Source organism: Staurois parvus, unplaced genomic scaffold (assembly GCF_062004578.1).
Source record: "Staurois parvus isolate SC_StPar_1 unplaced genomic scaffold, SC_StPar_1.0 ptg000089l, whole genome shotgun sequence".
In the NCBI taxonomy this organism is placed as follows: Eukaryota; Metazoa; Chordata; class Amphibia; order Anura; family Ranidae; genus Staurois; species Staurois parvus.
Window position 1 is genome coordinate 1,503,209 of NW_028317885.1, and position 23,484 is coordinate 1,526,692.

Consider the following 23,484-nt stretch of genomic DNA (forward strand, 5'->3'; position numbering starts at 1 on the left):
ACATTTAAATTGTAAATTGGGTTAATTATAGATGCAGGTGATTTTTTAGCTAGTTGGATCATTTATTATTGCTAGTTGGATGATTTATTATTGTTTTGTCTAAGTATAGATCTATATTCTATAAGTCTGTTCTAAGCATAGACTACTCTTTCGGTAAAATAATACTTTCTAAGATTAGCTTTCCTCCTATTAGTTCGTGGTCATGTCACCGTGTTTTTGATCTTGGCTTTATATTGAAAATACTGCCTTCTAGAACCCTATTCACCACACTCATGTATTTAAAGATTTCAGTCATGTCCCCCTTTCACTTCATTCCTGAAGACTGTACATATTAAGTTCTTGAAGTCTCTCCTGATTTTAGCCCTCAGACCTTTTGTTGTTTTTTTTTTTGCCTTTTTCTGGACTTGTTTTATGTTATCAATATCTTTGTAAGTGAGGTCTCCAGAACAGAACACAGTATTTTAAGTGATGTCTAACTAAAGATCTGTATTGGGGAACTGGGACCTCCTTCCCCCTGCTGGTGATCCCTCTGGTGATACAGCCTAGAATTCTATTTGTTCTTCCCATAGTCTGGCCAAACTGTTTGCTTATTATTATTTTATTGTAATAAGGCCAATATTAGCCAGGCAACATATTTTACAACAGATCTCACCATTCTACCCATATCAATTTTGTTAGGGGTAAGATTCTCAAAAAAAACAAAACCACATAGTGCAAAATCCACCACACACATACATTCCTTATTATGGTAAGCAGGAAGCTGCATTTCTGTCTACATGATTAAGCAAACTATATCATAGTTGGGAGTTGTAGAAGTAGAACAATTGACATTTGTCAGTAACAACAATGGTTTGCAGATGCTCACAAACCATAAATGCATGGTCAGACTAGAAAAATACACACAAAATTGAAGCCATGCCCACAAAAACAGAATTTTGAGGGACAAATGCACAACGATCAGAGCAAACACACAAATCAAACATGAGGTGTTGGTGATTACGCTCAATTATCTTTCCCCTGCCCATACAACAAAAAATATGCCAGCAAATAATCTGGCCTCCTTTCAGGCCAAGCAAACCCCTACTACTGCAGTCCTTTATAAAACATAGGTTGTATTGTTAGCACACGCATTCAATCTGTCTTCATGAATGCCTCAAGTGATTACACCTGATTAGCAGACAAAGCCTCCGGTCACATAGGGTGAGATTTGGCATGCGATTTGCATGCCAAGTCGCACCCTATTGTCCGCTATTAGAGTGGTCATATTGGTGCAGTTCCAGCTTGTTTGGAGCCGCACCGATTTCTGCATGCACTACTTTCGTGTGATTTGCATAGACATCTGTGGCAGATGTCTTGCAAATCGCAAGGAAATTGGCAGGTCACCCGATTTTGAAATCATGGAACTTCACTGTGAGTCGCACGATTTTCAAAATCAGTTTTGATATGACAGGGGGCAAATACTCCTTCCAAATGTGTTAGCCCTTGACTCATCAATTCACAGACTACAGTCCAAAGATCTAAGTCCATTAGCATGCACAGGAAAAAAGCAAGCTATGTAATCATATGTATCTGTGCAGTATACACCAGAAAATGTGAAATGTCCCTGGGCATGCTCAGTGCTAAAAAAAAAAAAATGCAAGTTGTAAGTCCTTGGGCATGTGCAGTCTACAGAGCAGGGAATCTCACATTTGTGAGGGCTGTTTCTCCTTAATTGCTGACAAGCATATTTGTTATGCAAAACACATGTCCAGTGTTACCATCTATTCCAATATACTTCACCCCAGTGCAGCGTGTTCTTGTGCAGCCCACTAAATTGGATTGTGATGAATGTGTTCTGCATAGACCTACATTGGGATATGGCCACGCACCTCCTAAATGCACTGACTTGCATTATTGCCTGCACATTCTGTGGGATGTTAGGAGACGGCACCTGCTGGCATTATAACAACCAGAGACTCATCCCCAATTACTGCAGAATGAAAACATCATAGCTAACATGTACCAGAAAAGCATGGCCCCTTCAGTTTGTCATGGATTTGAAGAGGAACCCCACGGCCAAAAAAAAATGTCTTTGGAGTGTGGGAGGAAACCCACACAGGCAGAACATGCAAACTCCATGCAGGTAGTGCCATGGTTGGAGTTTGAACCAGAGACCCTAGTGCTGCTAGGTAGCAGTGCTAACCACTGAGCCATGGTGCTGTCACATGCCTGTAGGTTGCAACTCTGTGGTGTGAACCAGTCCATGGTCCAGGCATGCTTCGTGTAACAAGCAATATATTTCAAATGGAATACAAATATGGAGCGTATTACTCATTCATAAGTGTTTTGGCTATATGTATCCCAACACAAAGAATCATAATATTATCCAACCCCCCCATAAAAAAAAATTCAGAGGGTGACAACTGTTTCCACCTTCGCTCTGCCATGTACATTAGGCCATGCAATTTATCTTTGTACTTATGTGAGTAGATGCATGATATTTATTACACTAAATCTGGCGGTTGCACTATGGAATGCTTGCTTATCCCTAACGTGGCTCAATGTACATGGGGGAGTGGAGCTGCAAACAGTGGATGTCTGCTGAAGTACCCAGGAGTTTGAGTGCCATTGAACAGATTGTAAGCTCGCAAGAGTAGGGCCCTCTTACCCCTCGTACGTTTGTTGTTGTTGTACTGTGCCATGTATTGTCCCCCCTATTGTACAGCGCTGAGCAAACCCTTTGGCGCTATATAAACTCGTAGTAATAATAATAATAATTGAACAGCCTGTTGCTGTGATCTGCCATATGGTTCCAGGTCTGGTGATGGAGGATTACTGACAACATGCTGTTATAAGACCACTTATAATTTGGGGCCTTATCATTCTGTAAGAAGCTGTAATTGGTGTTGGTGTGGAATTCGCAAGGCTGCTTATTGACATTCACAAGTGAAAAAAGGGCAAGATTTGCAATGATGGTGAAAAAAAAAGAATATTGTAAAGCAAAAAACAAAGCTAAATAAAATTACAAAGGTAATTAACCACTTGCCCTCCTGAGGATTTACCCCACTTCCTGACCAGGCCATTTTTTGCGTTATGGCGCTATGTTACTTTAACTGACAGTTGCGTGGTCATGCAACGCTGCAACCAAATTAAATTTACGTCCTTTTTTCCCCACGAATTGAGCTTTCAGTGGTATTTGATCGCCTGTGTGATTTTTTTTTTTTATTTTTTGCGCTATAAAAAACCCAATAATTTCCAGAAAAAGAAAATAATATATTTGAGTTTTTGCTATTAAACATGTCCAGAAAAAAAAATTTAAAGATCACATTTCGTCATGAATTGAGGCCAAAATGTATTCTCTTACATGTCTTTGCTTAAAAAAAAAAAATTCCAATACGTGTATTGGTTTAATTGTTTACAAATGGCGGTACTGACACTGTACTAATGGCACTGGGCAGGAACGGGTTAACATGAGGGGCGATCAAAGGGTTAACTGTGTGCAGGGAGTGTTTTACTAGGAGGTGGTGTGTTGGTGCTTCACTGTAAGCACATTGCTCTGGATGGCTGTGCTGTGCACAGCCATCCAGAGCAGTGTGCCCGAGCTGACAGGGAGAAGGGCTGTTAGTAAAGAAAAACAGTCTTCCTCTCCACCGGTGATCGTTAGAAATCACCGGGCGCCGGCAAGTAATTACCAGCCGGGACCTGGTGATTGGCAGCCGTGAATGGCGACACACACCCCCTACCCGGAAATGCGAAATCACATATATATACACGTGATTTTGCGCACCTGTGCTGCCCATTAGCGGTATTTCTGCTATAGGGTGGATGGGAAGCAGTTAAAAAGTTCTTAGAAATATCTATGTTGGTGTTTTTGCATAGTAACAGTTCTATAGTTACAAGTACAGTATTGATATATACCATTAAATCTATATATAAATAAATGTTAGCCTGTTTAATAATCACACTTTCAGAAAAACAGGTTCACTCTTTTCAAGGACACTTCCAGGCTTGCCAACAAAGGTATTTACTATAGCACTTCAAAAAAAAAAAAAAACACATCAAAAGAGTGAAGACATTCTTTAGTTTTCCTGGTCTGGCCATGCTCATTTGTGTCACTACTGAGATGTTTTAACTAGGTGAAGTCAATGCCTGTTTGGATTTTTTGAAATATATCACTTTATACAGACAAATTTAGAATTCTTTTAAAGCAGTTATTCTTTAACTTGTTCAACATATGTATAGGAAGTATAAAATTCTTGAGATCATGTCAATAAAAAGCTTTCTCTCTGCTGTTCACCTGGTTCTAAGAGGTGAATTCATGTAGACGGTCACTACGTTTTGTGACCATTCGTAAATTGCGAATTGTGACTATTTGTGGACTGAGTGCTTTAGTAAATCTCTTTTCTGCCTAAAAGTAGTCAGTCATTTATAGGATTGTGATCATTTGCAGACAAGGTACTTTAGTAAATAAACCCCTATATTTGAACTGATCCTGTAACCAAAGCCGTTAGACTTTCCTACTCATCACAATGGAAGGAGGAAGTGACTACAATGAGGTGTAAGAATGCATGTACCAAACAGCAACTGATATTAGGGCACTTTTGTATAGGCATTCCGTCTGGATCCGTCTGTCGGTTTTTCAGGTGGAACTAGACCAGGGGTGTCCAGCTTTCGGCCCAAAACTGCTATGAATGCGGTCTAACACAAAATCATAAACTTACTTAAAAAAGGTTGATTTTTGGGGGGGAATCTTTGTAAAAATGCATTCACACAATGAATACACGCAAAAATGTTGACAATGTCTCTTTACTGGACTTTTTTTAAGTTTTATCTTCCCCAAAAAAAAAAATCCCACTCTTCAGAACATTGCCTTACTCATGTCATCAGTTTTTGGCAGCACCTATATTTGTGAGCAACTATTTTCAAGGATAAAGCACACAAAGGGCAAAATTAGAACCAAAATATCTGATGAGCACCTTGACAATTCAATGAGAATTGCTACTCCATCCATTGAACCAGATACTGATGCATTAATTTATCAAAAAGTGTCAAACATTGCACTAGTTTTATGTTGCCTTCTTTTACTTTTAAAAAATAATGCAAAAAAAAATGAAGTTTTATTACCCAGATACAGTAAGTACATTATCTATATCAGTGATTGTTAATTTGTGATCTGCCCGACTTTCTCTGCTCATCTGTCCTTATTGTTAGTGTATTTTATGTGTTGCCCAAGACAATTCCTCTTCTTCCAATGTGACCCAGGAAAGTAAAATAGTTGGACACCCCTGATCTAGACTGAACCACAATGTATGTCAATGGCAGGCGGATGTAAATGTATCTATCCTTTTACATCCAAGTCAGTTTATGTCCGCAGAAGAAAAAAAAAAATAGAAAAGGTCTGCATCCTTTTTAATTTTCTTGGACATAAACAGATGTTAACGCATGTTATTCTGTTTATGTTCATTCTTGGGCAAGAAACATTTTTTTTGTTAACACTTTTGTCACCTCTCACTGGTTTCTTCAACAACTGAAAAAAAAAACACAGGTGCATGAATTAATGTAAAGTGTACTGAACTGAAGACGTACGTGCAAATTACAGTAAACTGAATCCGTATTCATCAGTTTTTTTTCTTAGTATAAGAAGTGACTGTATAAAACAGGAAACCTCTGCACTTAGGTGTAATGCTAACACCAAATAAGCTTGAGATACTAAGCCCAAAACAAACAATAAAACTTAACAGTGCAGCGCTAACCCCCAAAGTATACAGTACAAATAATGACATACAGGTGAAACTCGAAAAATTAGAATATCGTGCAAAAGTTCATTTATTTAAGTAATGCAACTTAAAAGGTGAAACGAATATATGAGATAGACGTATTACATGCAAAGCAAGATAGTTCAAGCCGTGATTTGTCATAATTGTGATGATTATGGCTTACAGCTCATGAAAACCCCAAATCCACAATCTCAGAAAATTAGAATATTGTGAAAAAGTGCAATATTCTAGGCTCAAAGTGTCCCACTCTAATCAGCTAATTAAGCCATAACACCTGCAAAGGGTTCCTGAGCCTTTAAATGGTCGCTCAGTCTGGTTCAGTAGGAATCACAATCATGGGAAAGACTGCTGACCTGACAGTTGTGCAGAAAACCATCATTTACACCCTCCATAAGGAGGGAAAGCCTCAAAAGGTAATTGCAAAAGAAGTTGGATGTTCCCAAAGTGCTGTATCAAAGCACATTAATAGAAAGTTATGTGGAAGGGAAAAGTGTGGAAGAAAAAGGTGCACAAGCAGCAGGGATGACCGCAGCCTGGAGAGGATTGTCAGGAAAAGACCATTCAAAAGTGTTGGGGACTTTCACAAGGAGTGGACTGAGGCTGGAGTCAGTGCATCAAGAGCCACCACACACAGGCGGATCCTGGACATGGGCTTCAAATGTCATATTCTTCTTGTCAAGCTGCTCCTGAACAACAAACAGCGTCAGAAGCATCTTACCTGGGCTAAAGAAAAACAGACCTGGTCTGTTGCTCAGTGGTCCAAAGTCCTCTTTTCTGATGAGAGCAACTTTTGCATCTCATCTGGAAACCAAGGACCCAGAGTATGGAGGAAGAATGGAGAGGCACACACTGAAAGATGCTTGAAGTCCAGTGTGAAGTTTCCACAGTCTGTTGATTTGGGGATCCATGTCATCTGCTGGTGTTGGTCCACTGTGCTTCATTAAGTCTTGGGTCAGCGCAGCCGCCTACCAGGAGATTTTGGAGCACTTCATGCTTCCTTCCGCAGACAAGCTTTATGGGGATGCTGCCTTCATTTTCCAGCAGGACTTGGCACCTGCCCACACTGCCAAAAGCACCAAAACCTGGTTCAGTGACCGTGGGATTACTGTGCTTGATTGGCCAGCAAACTAGCCTGATCTGAACCCCATAGAGAATCTATGGGGCATTGCCAAGAGAAAGATGAGAGACATGAGACCGAACAATGCAGAAGAGCTGAAGGCCGCTATTGAAGCATCCTGGTCTTCCATAACACCTCTGCAGTGCCACAGGCTAATAGCTTCCATGCCACGACGCATTGAGGCAGTAATTGCTGCAAAAGGGGCCCAAACCAAGTACTGAGTACATATGCATGCTTATACTTTTCAGAGGTCCGATATTGTTCTATGTACAATCCTTGTTTTATTGATTGCATGTAATATTCTAATTTTCTGAGATTGTGGATTTGGGGTTTTCATGAGCTGTAAGCCATAATCATCACAATTGTGACAAATCACAGCTTGAACTATCTTGCTTTGCATGTAATGAGTCTATCTCATATATTAGTTTCACCTTTTAAGTTGCATTACTGAAATAAATGATATTTTGCACGATATTCTAATTTTTCGAGTTTCACCTGTATACCAAAGAAATATACATGCAAAAAATGTATAAATATAGTCCCAGGAGGACAGTATGACATGTCCGATAGCGCTAATGCAAAAGTGCTTGTGTCTTAATATAAACAAAAAAAAAGGATAAGTCCAGCAAAACCAGAAACATGAATCCTCAGGAAGTTGTGCAGTGCTGAAAGGTCTTCTTGTAATCACCATCATAGGACATCTGCCTTTAGCTCTCTCCCATCATGTAAGCTCAGCCTAGGATCGGCATCAGCAAACACTCCCACTACAAGCCTGATTTCAGCTCTTATCTAATATGTGGCAACTGAGACAAACAGATTCCAGGTTTATGTGACCCAGTAAAGAAGTGACCAATGAATTGCATATTTTAACAATCCGCAATACATGACCTTGTGAAATTCCCATGTGAAAGAGACCATCGGTCTTCTATGAAGTTCTTCAATGTTAAAAAGCAGAGATGGAGAGTATATACAATATGTTGTTGCTCACAAAAGTTTTTCTTTTTAATCTTAATGCAGAGAATGCATTAGAGTAAAAAACCTTCTGCTGTCTGTGCCTCCCCCCACCCTTCCTCCCCAGACACTTACCTGACACCACCCTTGATCCAGGGCTGTGCCCACCGGCAGCCCCACTTTGTTCTCTTCCTAGATATACAAGCTTTACTGAGAGCAGTTGAAGCCATTGGCTCCAGTTACGGTCAGTCAAATCCTGTGAGGAGGGAGCAGGGGTGGGGAGAAGCCATGTGGTGTGTGTCTATGGATACACACAGCAAGGATCAGGAGTGCACCTGCACAAGTGGCCCCATAGCAAGCAGCTTGCTATGGGGGAACTCTGAGAAGAGGAGGAGCGGACAGTGTTGGTGGGGGACCGCAGAAAAGAGGGGGTTCGGGGCCATTTTATGCAATACAATTGCACAGAACAGGCGAATATAATATATTTATTTTAATTTAACGATGCAAACAATTGGCACGGTCATTTAATAAATTTTATTTACAGTAAAGTTTAGACTGTAAGCAAATTAAATCTTTGTTTTCCAACATTCGTGGTCTTTAGAAGTGAAAAGAGTTCTAATCCCCCATAACCCTATATCCCGATTTATTGTTCTTTCTGAGCCAGGAAGGCCATTACATATAGAGAAAGTTTCTTTTAGCTTAGATGTAGAAGGTTTATATGGGCTATGTGGAAAAAAAAATCCAGCTCCTAAAACACAAATTGGCTGTAAGCTTCAGTTATCCTCAGAGATTTCCTAACCAAAACCATGAATAGATAGAGAATTCTGTTCTTCATCACATTTCTTCCTCCACCCCTTTCGTGTCTGCTAATCCACATGGAGACTAGAGAAGCCAGTAAACATGTTTCTCTAGTCAGTGGGAATATATTGTGTAGTAAGGCATGAAATAGAGAAAATTCAGGGGATGGTGTGATTTCGTCCTACTGTTTTACAGCTTGGGACATGCACAGTTTTTCTTTAGCACTACCATATACAAGCAATCGTTCAAGCAATTGTGTGATGGAAATTTCTGTATTTGTTTTTACTGTGGATTTGCATTTACATTGATTTTCTCATGAGATGTGCAGCTGGATGGCTCCTTGACCTATCTGAGCCATAGTTTAACCAGACCTTAGCTTGAAAACAGTCTAAAAAATCATGTATGGCAAGCTTTTACAAAATGTTTATAAAGATTGCAGCAAGCTTTGAGTGAAGATGTTAATACCCTTAGAGCTGAAGTTGTGTTTAGACATTTTTGTGCAAATACAGCACCAGTGAAATAACTTACTGCTAATGAAGTGTTTCCTATGTCCTGCTGGTTGCTGCTTACCATAGAAATCTTCCCTTTGCTGGCGCTGGATACTCTGCACAGTGAGGATCTTCTGGCAAAGCAAGGTTTACCATTACTGGCTGCAACTGTGAAAAATCAGCGTTGTTCACTCTTCGCAGAACAAAAACTCATGGTCTTGTTTCTCAGAATCAGAAGCTGTGTGATTGGAGGAGGTGTATCCTGCCATTTATCTCCCCCCTTCTTCATTCACTGATATCTTTGCTTTCTGGGAAATAATAAAGAGTTTTATGAATGGGGGAGAGTGAGTGGCACTGCTGCTTCTCAGTCGCTGATCTTAACCCGTACAGCACAGGACAGTCACTGCTGTGGGAAGTATCTGGTATCAATGGAGGGAAGAATTCTACAGTTAGCAGCAGCCAGCAGGACACAAGAAAAAAAAATTAGAAGTAAGGTATTTCCATGGTGCTAACTAAACTTCAGCTTTAAAACCTAACACCAGGTTTACTATGACTTTAAATTGTTCCTTTGGACCAAGGTAGTCTAAACTGACTATTTTCTTCACTAACACACGTGTCCATTATGAGCGCTGTATAAATGCATCTAGCATCACTACATACAGTATACAACACTGTTCTGGTAGCGGTATGGTGACTTCCCATTCAATTTACAAAACAAAATCGAGTAACACTAAGCAATGCTTAGCCATTTAGAGGTAGCTTTGTATTTTTTGAATGAATACAAAGCTTCTTCCAAGTGCCTGAGGTAGAGAGAAGGATGGATGAGGTTGCTTTCTCCACCTCAGCCAATCAAAGGGAGTCTTGTATACATTCACAATAATCTGAGGCTTCTTATGAATGGCTTTTTAAATTGATTTTGTTTCAGGAGCTGGACTGGAAGTCCCTGTCCTGCTGCTCGAACACAGCTCTGTATACTGTATGTAGTTGATGTGACATACAGTTTTTACAGTGCTCCCAGCGGGGGTATCTGTTAGCACAGGAAATTGTTTGCTTGGTCCAGATTGGTCCAAATTAATTATTTAACCTGTGGCCTTTGAAGTAACACATACACTATATTGCCAAAAGTATAAGGACACCCCTCCAAATCCTTGGATTCAGGTGCTCCAATCACTTCCATGGCCACAGTTGTATAAAATGTGAATTCAAGCATAGTACCGTGATAGGTTGCAACCTGTGCAATAGGTCCATCTGTGAAATTTCCTTGCTACTAAAATATTCCTTGGTTAACTGTTAGTGGTATTATAACAAAGTGGAAACTGGGAACAACAACAACTCAGCCACGAAGTGATAGGCCAAGTAAAAGGACAGAACGGGGTCAGCACATGCTGTAGTGCACAGTTCACAGAAGTCGTTGATTGTCTGCAGAGGCAATAGAGATAAATACCTCTAAAATTCATGTGGCCTTCAGATTAGCACAACAACAGTGCGTAGAGAGCTTCATGGAATGGGTTTTCATGGCCGAGCAGCTGCATCCAAGCTGGACATCACCAAGTGCAATACAAAGCATCGGCTGCAATGGTGTAAAGCATGCTGCCACTGGACCCTAGAGCAGTGGAGACGTGTTTTCTGGAGTGACGAATCATTCTTCTGTCTGGCAATCCTATGGACGTGTCTGGATTCGGCAGTTGCCAGAACGGTACTTGCTTGACTGCATTGTGTAAAGTTTGGTGGGGGGGGGGGGGGGAATTATGGTTTGGGCTTGTTTTTTATTTTTGGGCTTGGCCCCTTAGTTCCAGTGAAGGGAACTCTTAAGGCATTAGCATATCAAGACATTTTGGACAATTTCATGCTCCGAACTTTGTGGGAACAGTTTGGGGATGGCCCCCTCCTGTTCCAATATGACTGCACACCAATGCACAAAGCAAGGTCCATAAAGACAGGGATGAGCGAATTTGGGGTGGAGGAATTTGACTGGCCTGCACAGAGTCCTGACCTCAACACAACAGAACACCTTTAGGATGAATTATAGTGGAGACTGCGAGCCAGGCCTTCTCATCCAACATTGGTGCCCGACCTCACAAATGCGCTTCTGGAAGAATGGTCAAACATTCCCATAGACACACTCCTAAACCTTGTGGACAGTCTTCCCAGAAGAGGTAAAGCTGTTATAGCTGCAAAGGGCGGGGCCAACTCAATTATGAACCCTACAGACTAAGACTGGGATGCCATTAAAGTTCATGTGTGTGTAAAGGTAGGCATCCCAATACTTTTGGTAATATAGTGTATATGAAGGCAACAGGGTAGGTTTTAACGCCCACACACCACACATGCATCACTGGACAGCCAATGTTTCTGTGCTGAGAACGCACTTACAGCACAGAGACCAAGCTGCAGCTTTTGGTCCCTAATAACGATCGGTAGCTAGCAGGACCGGCTTCCAATCATGTGACCACTGTGACAAACAGTACAGTGACAGTGGTCACATGATTGCTGGTCCTTTCCGCCCCCTGGCGTTCAAAACATTTTTAAACTGAGTGGGTGGGAAGAAGCTAAAGTGACAAGAAACCTGGAGTTAGGCTTTTAAGTGGTGGTAAACCCTTACATAAATCCAGTGAAGTGACTGACCTCAGGTGATACAGACATAAAACAAATCCTTCTACATAGGTTGTACCTGTTTATCTGAAATCTTCTCTCCTGTACAGCTGTTCAAAGTGCTAAATGTAAAAAGCTTATCTGAGAGTTCAGAAAAAAGGGCGGAGAGCTGAAATGACACTTTGCAGAACTCAGTGAGGAGAGTTTTGAGAGCTGATTGGAGGGAAGAGACACCCCCTCCCCTCCACACAGCACACAGTAATAGAGCTGGGGCTATCTGTCTGCTGAATGTCTCTCCCTTGTCACCATTTTTCTCTTGGTGTCAGGAAAACTTTTCAGAAGTGACTCATTCTGATAGCAGAGGTACAAAGCAGCAGACAGAAATGACATGTAGTGCTCTGAATTGAGACAGTTACACACTATATAGGGATATGATTTGTTCATATTCCATATCTGAAGTTTACAACCACTTTAAAGCATACTTTAGCTGCATTCTGAGAATGTTTGTTTGTAAGGTGATTTGTACACTATACTCGCCATGACTGATACCCGTTTGTGGAGCTGTCATTTAAAACCTTCCTGAGATCACCTGTTTGTAAATTAGTAGGTCATAATCTCTCATCTACTTCCAAACATAGTACCTTTACTTAAAGCAGCCACACATAGAAGTAGTCTTGCCTTGTATTGGCAATGTTTAGTAGGTTCAATAGTAATTTAGAGGATAACAGGCAATGAGTATTTGTGTGAAAGCATTTTGCGTGATCAGTATTTTATTTGCTAATACAATGATTCCTTTTCCACAGTACGAAACCCAGAAGGACAGATTAAACTTTATTGTAAAGGAGCAGACACTATTTTATTTGAGAGGCTCCATGTCAATAGTGAAGAATTAATGTACATCACTTCAGATCACCTCAATGTGAGTTTTTTCTTTATTTTTTTTATGCATTTGCTGGCATCTTTCCTTTATTGAAGGAAAGATGCCACTTCTTGACAGGCCCTAATTCAGTAGATTTTTTTCCAGGTAGGATCCTGCAGGGTTTGTCAAATCATAGATCATACTTTTCCTTTTCCATTGATTACCCCTTTTCCTACTGTTATATCTATATTTATGGCATAATGCATTTCACACTGGTAATGATTTGTAGAACACCGTCATTCAAGGTAGTTGTTAAAGCTAAAAATGAATTACTATGGTGCATATGAATAAAGGCTTTTGCAAGCACATAACACATAAAAAAAGAATGAAGTAGTATTAAAGGATAAATTCATTTTTTTTTTTTTTTTAAATAATAAATGCACATTTTTTTGAAGGTAAAGAATGTATTATTTTTTGGAGTCTGTAAAGCATTGCACCATGCAGGTCTCCAGCAGACTGCCAGTTTAACGTGTGCTTGTACCTCGTATAAGCAGACAGTTTAAAACTGACAGGAAGACAGAATGAACTCCACTCTACAGTGCCAGTAGGATTGCCACCTCATCCCTTTAAAACCGAACACATAATAATTACACAGGTTCTGAGGCAAATTTAATGCAGGTAAGGCACTAAGTGAGTTTTATTAGCACCTTAATCAGCCGCAGAACCTTTTTAATTACTATGAATTCAGTTTTAAAGGGATGAGGTGGCAACCCTAAACGCCAGGGTAGTTCATTGAGAACTACAAGCTGACATGTCGGTACTTGTAGTTCATTCAGTCACAGAACTCTGTGACTGAATGACGCGGCCATGTGGGTGGAGCCATGCACGGCCGCGCTGATTAATAAAACTGACATCTAGTACGGAGAATCTCTCCCCGTAGTGCTGTCACGGGGGGGAGAGTCGGGCAGCAGCCGCAACAGTGTTACATGTTCCACTCTAAAATCAGGTGGAACATGTAACAAATTCCCAAAAGGTGAGCTTATCTTTTAAGCCCTCATCAGCAAACTAACATTTCCATTCCGAACCAAAACACTAGCCGCACTTTTTTTTTTTCTTTCACATCTAAAACGTTTTTCTACAATTTTATAACCACTGCTGCTGTTGCTCTCTCTTTGGTCCCCTAAACTTCTGACCAGATGTATGCACTATGCAGTCACACAGGGCCCCCTGACCTTCTGACATAGGGTAAACATGTAGGAGCAAAGATTGGTCTTTCCACTTTTCAATCTAACGTAGGTTGGTGGAGGACAACTGAATGAAGCTTGTTAATGAACATGTTCTCATGTGGCTGTAGTTACTCTGAGGAGTGCGGACATAGGGGTGACTCCAGGGGAACCCCACAAGGAATTGGAGCCACCCCATAGCAGAAGTTTCCTTGCCAGATTTTTAAGTTCATCTGCTGCAGAACAGATGGCCCTGAGAAACAAATCATGCAGCAGTAAGCACAACATGTAAATGTAGCTAATACTTTATAATTAATGTCTTATGGGTTTAATAAAACTTTAAACAGGCGTCAAGCCTCCTTTACATGAACAGACATGGAAAGCAGCAAAAGATAGTTCATTGTATAGCTGCGGCTGGACTGGCAGGTGGTTGTGGACAGCTGTGGTCACCTATCCTGTACAAAGTAGTGTCAGCATCTGTCCACTGATCTTCACAGATATGCACAAATCAAGCAGTTACCTGCGGCTAGGAGCAGATGTCCATACATAGGTGCATCTGTGTGCATCCAGGGGTTGGACATCTGTCCCTAACTGCAGGTAATCAGTCAGTGTGTGAATACATCTGAACAGCTACAACTCCTGTCAGCCTGTCATTTGTACAGGCATTGCTGGCCGCAGCTGCCTGCACTCATCTGTCAGCCTATCTGTAGCAATACACTATCTCTTCCTGCTGTCCATGCCTGATCGTCCTTGTGAAAGAGACTTTTGAGTCAAGTGAAAAGAATATTTTATTTTCAGGTCACACTTGCAATGTTTATAAATTACCTTGTGTTGTTTCTCTAGGAGTTTGCAGGTGAGGGCCTGCGAACTTTAGCCTTGGCTTATAAAGACCTCAGTGAAGATTACTTTAAATGGTGGCTGAAGATCCATCATGACGCCAGCATCGCTTTGGAGAACAGGGAAGAACGGCTAGCAGACACTTATGAACAAATAGAGAGTGATATGATGGTATGCTCCAGCCTAGTTTGTTGAAAGAGAATGCGTTGAAAACTAAAAACCAAAGAGCGAAGGTTCAGGTTAAAGCTATTATTTATCATTTTAAGTTAATGTTGGATTCAATACATCAACGCAAACATCAATTCAACTTTGCTTTATACACTTATTTGGTCTTTAATGCACAAAGGATTTGGTAGAGTCACATACTAGAATGTCCTTCCGAAAGATCTGCTTTATATTTATTTTAGCAGCAAAAAGTTTCAGTACCAGTATGTGAATGACTAGTAATTAACAGAGAAGAGCAGTAATGAAAGTAAAATGTGGAAATCATTGTCTTTATGTAGACCGTAAAACCATTTATTCATGTATAACCGTTATCTCAAAAAATATATATATATTGTTGCTGTAATTGCTTGTGTAACTTCATTGTCAGCTGCAGTTTGGCTTCAGTTTGATAGTGTACATAAATCTGCTAGTGCATATAACACTCCCCCAACCCCCCCAGGCTGACAATGCTGCTGCTGCCCCCTCTGCTCCTTCATCCAGAGTGGTGGCTTACTAATACAGGAGGTGTGTTACTGGCTGCATCACCAGGTGAAAACAGAGGGAAAAAAAGAAAACTAATGCTGCCACCAAATCTAATGATTGGTAACCTGCAATATATTACATATTTTGGGTTTAATATCAATTTAAATGCTCCAGTAGTATTTGGAGATGACAGAGAGCCAGGAGATGATGGTGGCAAACTATATGTTTGATGCTGAAGAACAGCAGGGATCCCTACTGATCTGTTTCAAATGAAATATTTGGGTGCTTAAAGAGGACCTTTCAGAAACATTATAAGTCTGCATGAGTATGTTCCAGACATGTCACAATATACAGCAGCAATATCATTTTTTTTCACAAAATCGGTACCTTTTATAATATATCTTTTTCCTACTTTCTTTGCTTGACAAAAGTATGAAGGTATTGCTCTGGAATGACCGCCAGCCAGTTTGGTGAAAGCAAAAGAGTTCATTTATTTGGATCACGGACAAACAAAAAGACAGCTTACTTCAGCCAAAGTCTATAAACAGTCCAAAACCTGGTATCAGAAGCTAAACCACAAGCTCACCATTAATCTTCGGTCCCATACAGGGGTTAGGCTCCTCCATAGTAAGGGTGCCAGGCAGGCCACATTGGGGGGTCAGCAGCCCGTGTCTCAGCTTGTCTGAGAACTCCCACTTGCCACACAGTTTGTGAGTCTCTCTCCCATTCACTTCCTTGACACACCTGCTGATTTCCTTCTGCTGCCATTTAAGCCTCCTCACCTGGGATATAACCCATTTCGGACCAAAGTCCTGGTAGTCAGGACCCTAATACAAATTTAACCATCTAGAGAGTACTGCAATGTGTCTGCAATTGTCCCCGTTAATGAGGCCACACCTCAAATATCGGGGAAATGTATCTGCCATCCAGGACAAATTACCGGTGTCCTGTACAGTATACCTGATAAAATTCCTTTTCTTATGTAGTTTTTATTTTGCCTCATAAACGCGTTGGCAGTCCTTAAGAGTTCCAGTGGCCCTAGTTCACACCAGTGCAGTGCATTCCAGTGCAGTCAACAAAAGTAGAACATGTATTTTTTCTGTATGGAACACGTCTGGAACATGGAAAAATGCATTAAATCGCACCGGAACAAACATGTCCTCAGTTGTCCTAAATCGAGATGAAGAAAAAAAAGAAGAAAAAAATATACTGGAATGCATCAAAAACACACTAGAATGCATCAAAAACATGCATGCAGAAACTCATCCGGAATGCAGAAATTGTTGTGTGAACCAGCCCTTTATTTAATGACGTTAGAATTGTTTAAATGAGCTGTAAAGGTACCAAAATGTGATTTTAATGAGAATTGCTAGCAGCTTAGACATTATTACATGTTTGGTTGTTAAAGCAGAACTTATTTTAACTGAAGGCCTGCTTGAGATGCCTAAAATCGCCATAGAAATTTGAGCTTCATGCAATGATAACTGCGATTGCCGAAATCATGTGGCAAGCACAGCACAACGTGCACACTTTTGGGTGCCACTAGCCTTCAACGGCACCCCAAATGTAATGCTATTGTCGTATGACAGGATCACACAGCAATCGTAGGTAAACCGTGCCTTCAGAAAATTGTGTGAAGCTTGTTGCCCGAAAAGGGGCAGGAGCTTTTTTTCAGATGAGATACGCTTCAATGGGCTGCCCTATATGACACACAATAGCATGAAATTCACAATGTCAAAATCACGTAGCTGGAACAAGTATACCCGCTTTGTGACTTTAACATCGCCATTTTGATGTGAACTGGGCGTTAAACACAGAGAGTTGATCATTCTGCACTACCACCATTTAAGGGGCACCTTTAAATAGAAGAGTGGTGGATGATGTCACAATCTTCACCTTGTACAATCAGAGAACATTTTTTAATACAAGGTGTTTCTGAATAGCGGTGGTGCAGAGCGAGCAATACGCTCTGTACATTGCGCAGAGGGAAACCACTAGACCTGCACCCGGAAGAGCACTGCTATAAGTAGCGTGCACTAATACAGTGATTTACAGCATCCCCAGCAGCCCTCCGAATATTAGATATGGATACTTACATTGATCCAGGCTCCAACAATGTATGTTTTCCCAAAAAAATTTAATTCCCAGGGTTTCACTTTAAAGATAATAGCAAGTGAAAGCACTTTGCATTAAACCAGATATTAATATGCATCTACATTCTAACCTTCACATGCACAAATCTAAAAAAAGAGAATATCTGAAACAGCATAGACATGCCACTGGTACAGTGTTTTACCTTTTCTGAAAAGATACCAACATTAATCTTCTAAAGTAAGTGACATTGTAAACTTATTTGATATTTTAGAATGTCTCTTTCCTAACGAAATGCCATTTTTTCTTGTGTTAAAATGTGGTCATCATTGAGTTTTCTGTTATAGCTACTAGGTGCTACAGCAATAGAAGACAAGCTGCAAGAAGGAGTGACGGATACTATTGCTGGTCTTTTGTTGGCCAACATAAAGCTGTGGATCCTGACTGGAGACAAGCAGGGTAATTCATAATGAGGGTGTAAAGGCATAAGATTTTTTTACCTTAATGCATTCTCTGCATTAAGGTAAAAAAAAGTACATGATCAGCCTTCCACAAAATGGATGAGGATATTGCTAACATCCAAATACACATATAATATATATATATACATTATACATTTATTAGATATACCTTCACACTTTTGCTGATATTTAGACAAAGTTTAGAAAACAGATGTGCTTTTACAGATTTTTGATATTTTCTGGATAAATGAAGAATATTTAAGAAAAAAAAAATAAAACAGATGTGGTGACATGCTGAGAGCAGAATTCCTTCCATGAGCCCATAATGCCTTATATAACTGGTAATACTGCATGTTTGCGTGCTATGCATTTTAGAAGTATGTCATTTATTAGACATTATGACAGCAAAGACAAATGAGCAATGAGCTGAAATCACAGCTTGCACCTTAAAATTGAAGACTGCATCTAGAAGCAACACATTTAGGATACTTATTATGTCCTGCATACTTTGCAACATATATTTGTAATTTATTTGCATATCTATGTCCTTAAATAATACCACTAAAAATGAATAGCTGAGTTTTGTGTGGAAGGTAGGAGACTTTGATTAGAAAAATTATTTAGACTTCTGGATAATTTCAAGGTCCCTTTTCTTTGCTGCCTGTCAGGGTTTAATTTTCCCCATGAAGTAGGTCTGTGATGTCCCCCCAGCAATTTATATTAACCACTTGCCCTCCAGAGGATTTACCAGTCTTCCTGACCAGGTCATTTTTTGCGTTACGGTGATGCGTTACTTTAACCACTTCCAGTCCGGACACTTTTACCCCCTTCCTGTCCAGGCCAATTTTCAGCTTTCAGCGCTATCACACTTTGAATGACAATTGCGCGTTCATGCAACACTGTACCCATATGAATTTTTTTAGCATTTTTTGAGACCGATAAAGCTTTATTTTTGTGGTATTTATTCACCACTGGGATTTTTATTTTTTTTGCTATGTAAATGAAAAAGTCCAACAAAAATTTTAAAAAGTGTTTTTCTTATTAAAATTTTGCAAATAAATAATATTTCATCATAAATCTTGGCCAAAATTATTCCATTATCTTTTCAGTAAAAAAAAAACCCCAAATTAGTTTATAACCAAACATTATAATTTTTAAACATTTCTTTTTACATTTTAAATTTATTTTTTTATATTGTTATTTATTTCTTTATTTATTTTACATACTATCACCCTAGCAGTACAGTGTCACCATGGTGACACTTTACTACTTGTGGGGGGTGATGTTTTTTCTTTTTTTTACACTGATTGCTTTTACACCCATAAAGGCTGTAAAAGCAATCATTTCTCCTTCTATCTGGCTGCATTCTTGCAGCCATTGAGAAATACTGTGTGAGCTGTGATTGGTCACAACTTGTCACATGGTACAAGGCTGTTGTGAATAGCCTTGTACCATGTGACCTTTGTGATCATTCACAGATTTCACACGTAGTAAGCAATGATGTCAGAAATGACATCTTGCTTACTACTCTGCATGTGATCACTGATTGGCCAATGAGCGATCACATGATCGGGACCTCGCACGTCCGACGATCGGTGTTCCACTGTGTCCGGAGGACACACCTGGCACCGGATTGCGGTGCTGCGCGCTCCCAGGGAGCGCGCACAAGCAGGGGGCAGGGAGGCCATTTATAAACGGCCACCCGACCTTGCACTGCCACCGTCCGGCCGTTTATATACAACGGCCGGACGGGAGGTGGTTAACTGACAATTGCACGGTCATGTAATGCTGAACCCAAAAGAAATTTACTTCCCTTTTTTCCCACGAATAGAGCTTTCTTTCGGTGGTATTTGATGTCCTGTGTGTTTTTTATTTTTTGCGCTGTAAAAAAAAAAAGCCCAACAGCTTTGAGGGAAAAAAACCAATATTTTTGACTTTTTGTTATTAAATATGTCCAGTAAAACAAATAAAAAAAAATCATAAGTTTAGGCCAAAATGTATTCTGCTACATGTCTTTGCTAAAAAAAAAAAAATCCCAATATGTGTAAATTAATTGGTATATGTGAAAGTTATAGTGTTTAGAAATGGCAGTATATATATTGGGATTTTTTTTAAATTTTTACTAGTAATCGCAGCGATCAGTGACTTATAGCAGGACTCCGGCGGGCATTCTGACGCTGGGGGGAACTGACTTGATGTCGCTTGCATCCTCTGTGACACCAATACAGTGATCAGTGCTAATAAAAAAGTGCTGACACTGTACTAATGGCACTGGGCAGGAAGGGGTTAACATGGAGGGCAATCAAAGGGTTAACTGTGTGCCGTTTTACATGCAAACAGTGTGCAGGAGCTGACAAGGGAGAGAACTGTATTGTTTACAAACAGTTCTCCCCCCAATTGGAGATGCTCGGCAATCGCCAGGACCCGGTGATTGACAGTCGAGGCTGTGAATGGCGGCATGGATAGGGCGCGCGTGCCTCCCGTGCACCCCCTACCTGGAACTGAAAAATCACATATATATATATATATATATATACATACGTGCTAAATCACGTGTGTGTATATATTTGTGCCGCGCTGTAGCAGTACTTGTGCTATAGGGCAGATAGGAATATGTACTGTCTCTGCTGCACTGAAATTCCAAGCCGTGTTATCAGCCCTTCTCAGTTCACTTCTGTCGACTACAAAACACCCTTTATGTTATGGAGACGAGGAAATAGGGTATTGTTCCGTAGTCCAGTAGGGCTGATGACAACAGTGCTTGGGATTTCAGTGCATTAGAGGTATTGTCAGCTCACTACAGAAAATTAGGAGCTCACTGGGTTCTTTTAACTTAACTACTTGCTCTCCGGAAGCTTTACCCCCTCTTAATGACCAGGCCATTTTGTGCTGTTCAACACTGCGCTATTTCAACTGGTATTTGCATGGTTGTGCAATGCTGTACACAAACAAAATTTATGTTCTTTTTTTTCACACAAATAGAGCTTTGTTTCAATGGTATTTGATCACAGTTGTGGTTTTTTACTTTTTGCGCTATAAACAAAAAAGACTGAAAATGTTGAAAAAAAATATATTTTTCACTTTTGGTTATACAAAATATACAATAAACTCAAAGTTAGTCATAAATTTAGGCCAAAATGTATTCTGCTACATGTTTTTGGTAAAAAAAAATCCCAATACATGTATATTAATTATTTTGTGTGAAAGTTATAGCGTCTACAAACTATGGTATATATTGGAATTTCCACAGCTTTTACTTTCTGACTGCCTATCACATTTCTTTCTTGAGGTGCTAAAGTACCAGGGCAGTACAACCCCCCCCCTCCCCTCCCAAATGACCCCTTATTGGAAAGTAGACACACCAAGGATTTTGCAGAGAGGCATGTTGAGTCCATGGAACATTTTATTTTTTGCCACAAATTTTTCAAAAATGACTTTTTTTTTTTTTTTACACAAAGTTGTCACTTAAATTATATTGCTCATGCATCCCACGGGTATACAGTTGCAAGAAAAAGTATGTGAACCCCTTGGGATTATGTGGAGTTTTGCATGAATTGGGCATAAAATGTGCTCTGAACGTCATCTAAGTCACAACAATAGAAGAACACAGTCTGCTGAACATAATACTACACAAACATTAGATGTTGCCATGGTTTAATTGCACATAACATGTAAACATTCACAGTGCAGGGAGGAAAAAGTATGTGAGGCCCTAGCTTAATGACTTCTCCCAGAGCTAATTGGAGCCAGGAGTGAGCCAACCTTGACTCCAATCAGTGTGATGATATTGGATGTGTTGCTGACAGCTGTCCTGCCCTTAAAAAACACACACCTGTTTTGGGTTTACTGGTTTCAAGAAGCACTGTCTGATGTGAACCATGCCTCGCAGAAAAGAGCTCTCAGAAGATCTACGATCAAGAATTGTTGACTTGCATAAAACTGGAAAGGGTTACAAAAGTATCTCCAAAAGCCTTGATGTTCATGTGTCCACGGTAAGACAGACTGTCTAGAAATGGAGAAAGTTTAGCACTGTTGCTACTCTCCCTAGGCGTGGTCGTCCTGTAAAAATGACTGCAAGAGCACAGCGCAGAATGCTGCATGAGGTAAAGAAGAATCCCAGAGTGTCATCTAAAGACCTACAGAAATCTCTGGCACATGCTAACATTTTTTTTGACACATCTACAATAAGGAAAACATTAAACAAGAATGGAGTACATGGGAGGACACCACGGAGGAAGCCATTGCTGTCCAAAAAGAATATTGCAGCACATTTGAAGTTTGCAAAAGAGCACCTGGATGTTCCTCAGCACTACTGGCAAAATATACTGTGGACAGATGAAACCAAAATTGAGTTGTTTGGGAAGAACACACAACACTATGTGTGGAGAAAAAAAGGCACAGCACACCAACATCAAAACCTCATCCCCACTGTAAAACATGGCGGAGAGAGCATCATGGTTTAGGGCTGCTTTGCTGCCTCAGGGCCTGGACGGATTGTTATCATTGATGGGAAAATTAATTCCAGAGTTTATCAAGACATTTTGCACGAAAACCTACGACCATCTGTCCGCCAACTGAAGCTCCGCAGAGGATGGGTGATGCAACAGGACAATGACCCAAAGCATACAAGCAATTCAACAAAACAATGGCTGCAACAGCACAGAATACGCTTTCTGGAGTGGCCCAGTCAGAGTCCTGACCTCAACCCGATTGAAATGCTGTGGCATGACCTTAAGAGAGCGAATCACACCAGACATCCCAAGAATATTGCTACACTGAAACAGTTTTGTGAAGAGGAGTGGTCCTGTTAGGAATGGACTGGCCAGCAATGGTGGGACTCACCTGCCTTTTGATCTGCAGTACCAGGGCTGGCCAGCGGGTGCTCCCAGCAATCAGAGACTCAACCTTTCAGCCAGCTAACACCTGGAACTGATGATACTGGGGTATTTAAGGGATGGCCAGACTTGCAGACTCTGCCTTGGTGTTGTGTTTGTCCTGGGCCCTGTATCTGTCCTGCATCCTGTTTCTGTTCCTTTGCTGACCCTGATCTGAACTTCTGCTGACTTCTCCTGCTCTGATCCTGGCTTGTGACCCTGACCACCCCTCTGTCTGACCCTCTGTACCTCGCTGCTTGCTACCTGCTGAACCTGGCCTGTGACCCCGACCATTCTCTGCTTGCTCCCCCCGTACCTACCTGCCCAATTGATATTGACCCGGCCTGCCTGACGACGCTTGCTTGGATGTACTGTTATCTGTGGGTGGTTGGTTTGGTTTGTTTGCACTGTATTATGTTTAGTATTGCCCTGCGTTTATGTTTGTATGGTTAGTGTTAATAAATTATATTGTTTATCACATTTCTGAAGTCTGCGTTTCCCTGCATCAGTCACACATCTCTGGTCATACCTGGGAGCCCTGACATTACACCAAGGCCAATCCTGACCAGAAGTGGCTGCACAGGGAAGCCATCTTGGCTTGTTGATGGGAAGGATGGATCTTGATGAGGTTGAGTATTTATATCTGCTAGTGTTTGATGACAGGGAGTATGCTTATCAAACTCTGAAGGAGTATACCCGGGATGAATTGCTAGAATGTATACGGCTCGCTCATGTTCTAGTAGATCAGGG

At 40.6% G+C, this 23,484-nt stretch overlaps 1 protein-coding gene across 2 annotated transcripts in view; it reads left to right on the forward strand.

The window, feature by feature from the left end:
- The window catches only part of ATP8B4 (ATPase phospholipid transporting 8B4 (putative)), a 393,898-nt gene that overhangs the window by 318,217 nt on the left and 52,197 nt on the right, over positions 1–23,484 (forward strand). For both annotated transcript variants that reach the window (XM_089670310.1, XM_089670311.1), the window contains 3 exons: positions 12,506–12,621; positions 14,628–14,792; positions 17,747–17,858. In XM_089670310.1, coding sequence (XP_089526436.1) covers positions 12,506–12,621; positions 14,628–14,792; positions 17,747–17,858 — 393 coding nt within the window. The remainder of the gene's footprint in view (positions 1–12,505; positions 12,622–14,627; positions 14,793–17,746; positions 17,859–23,484) is intronic.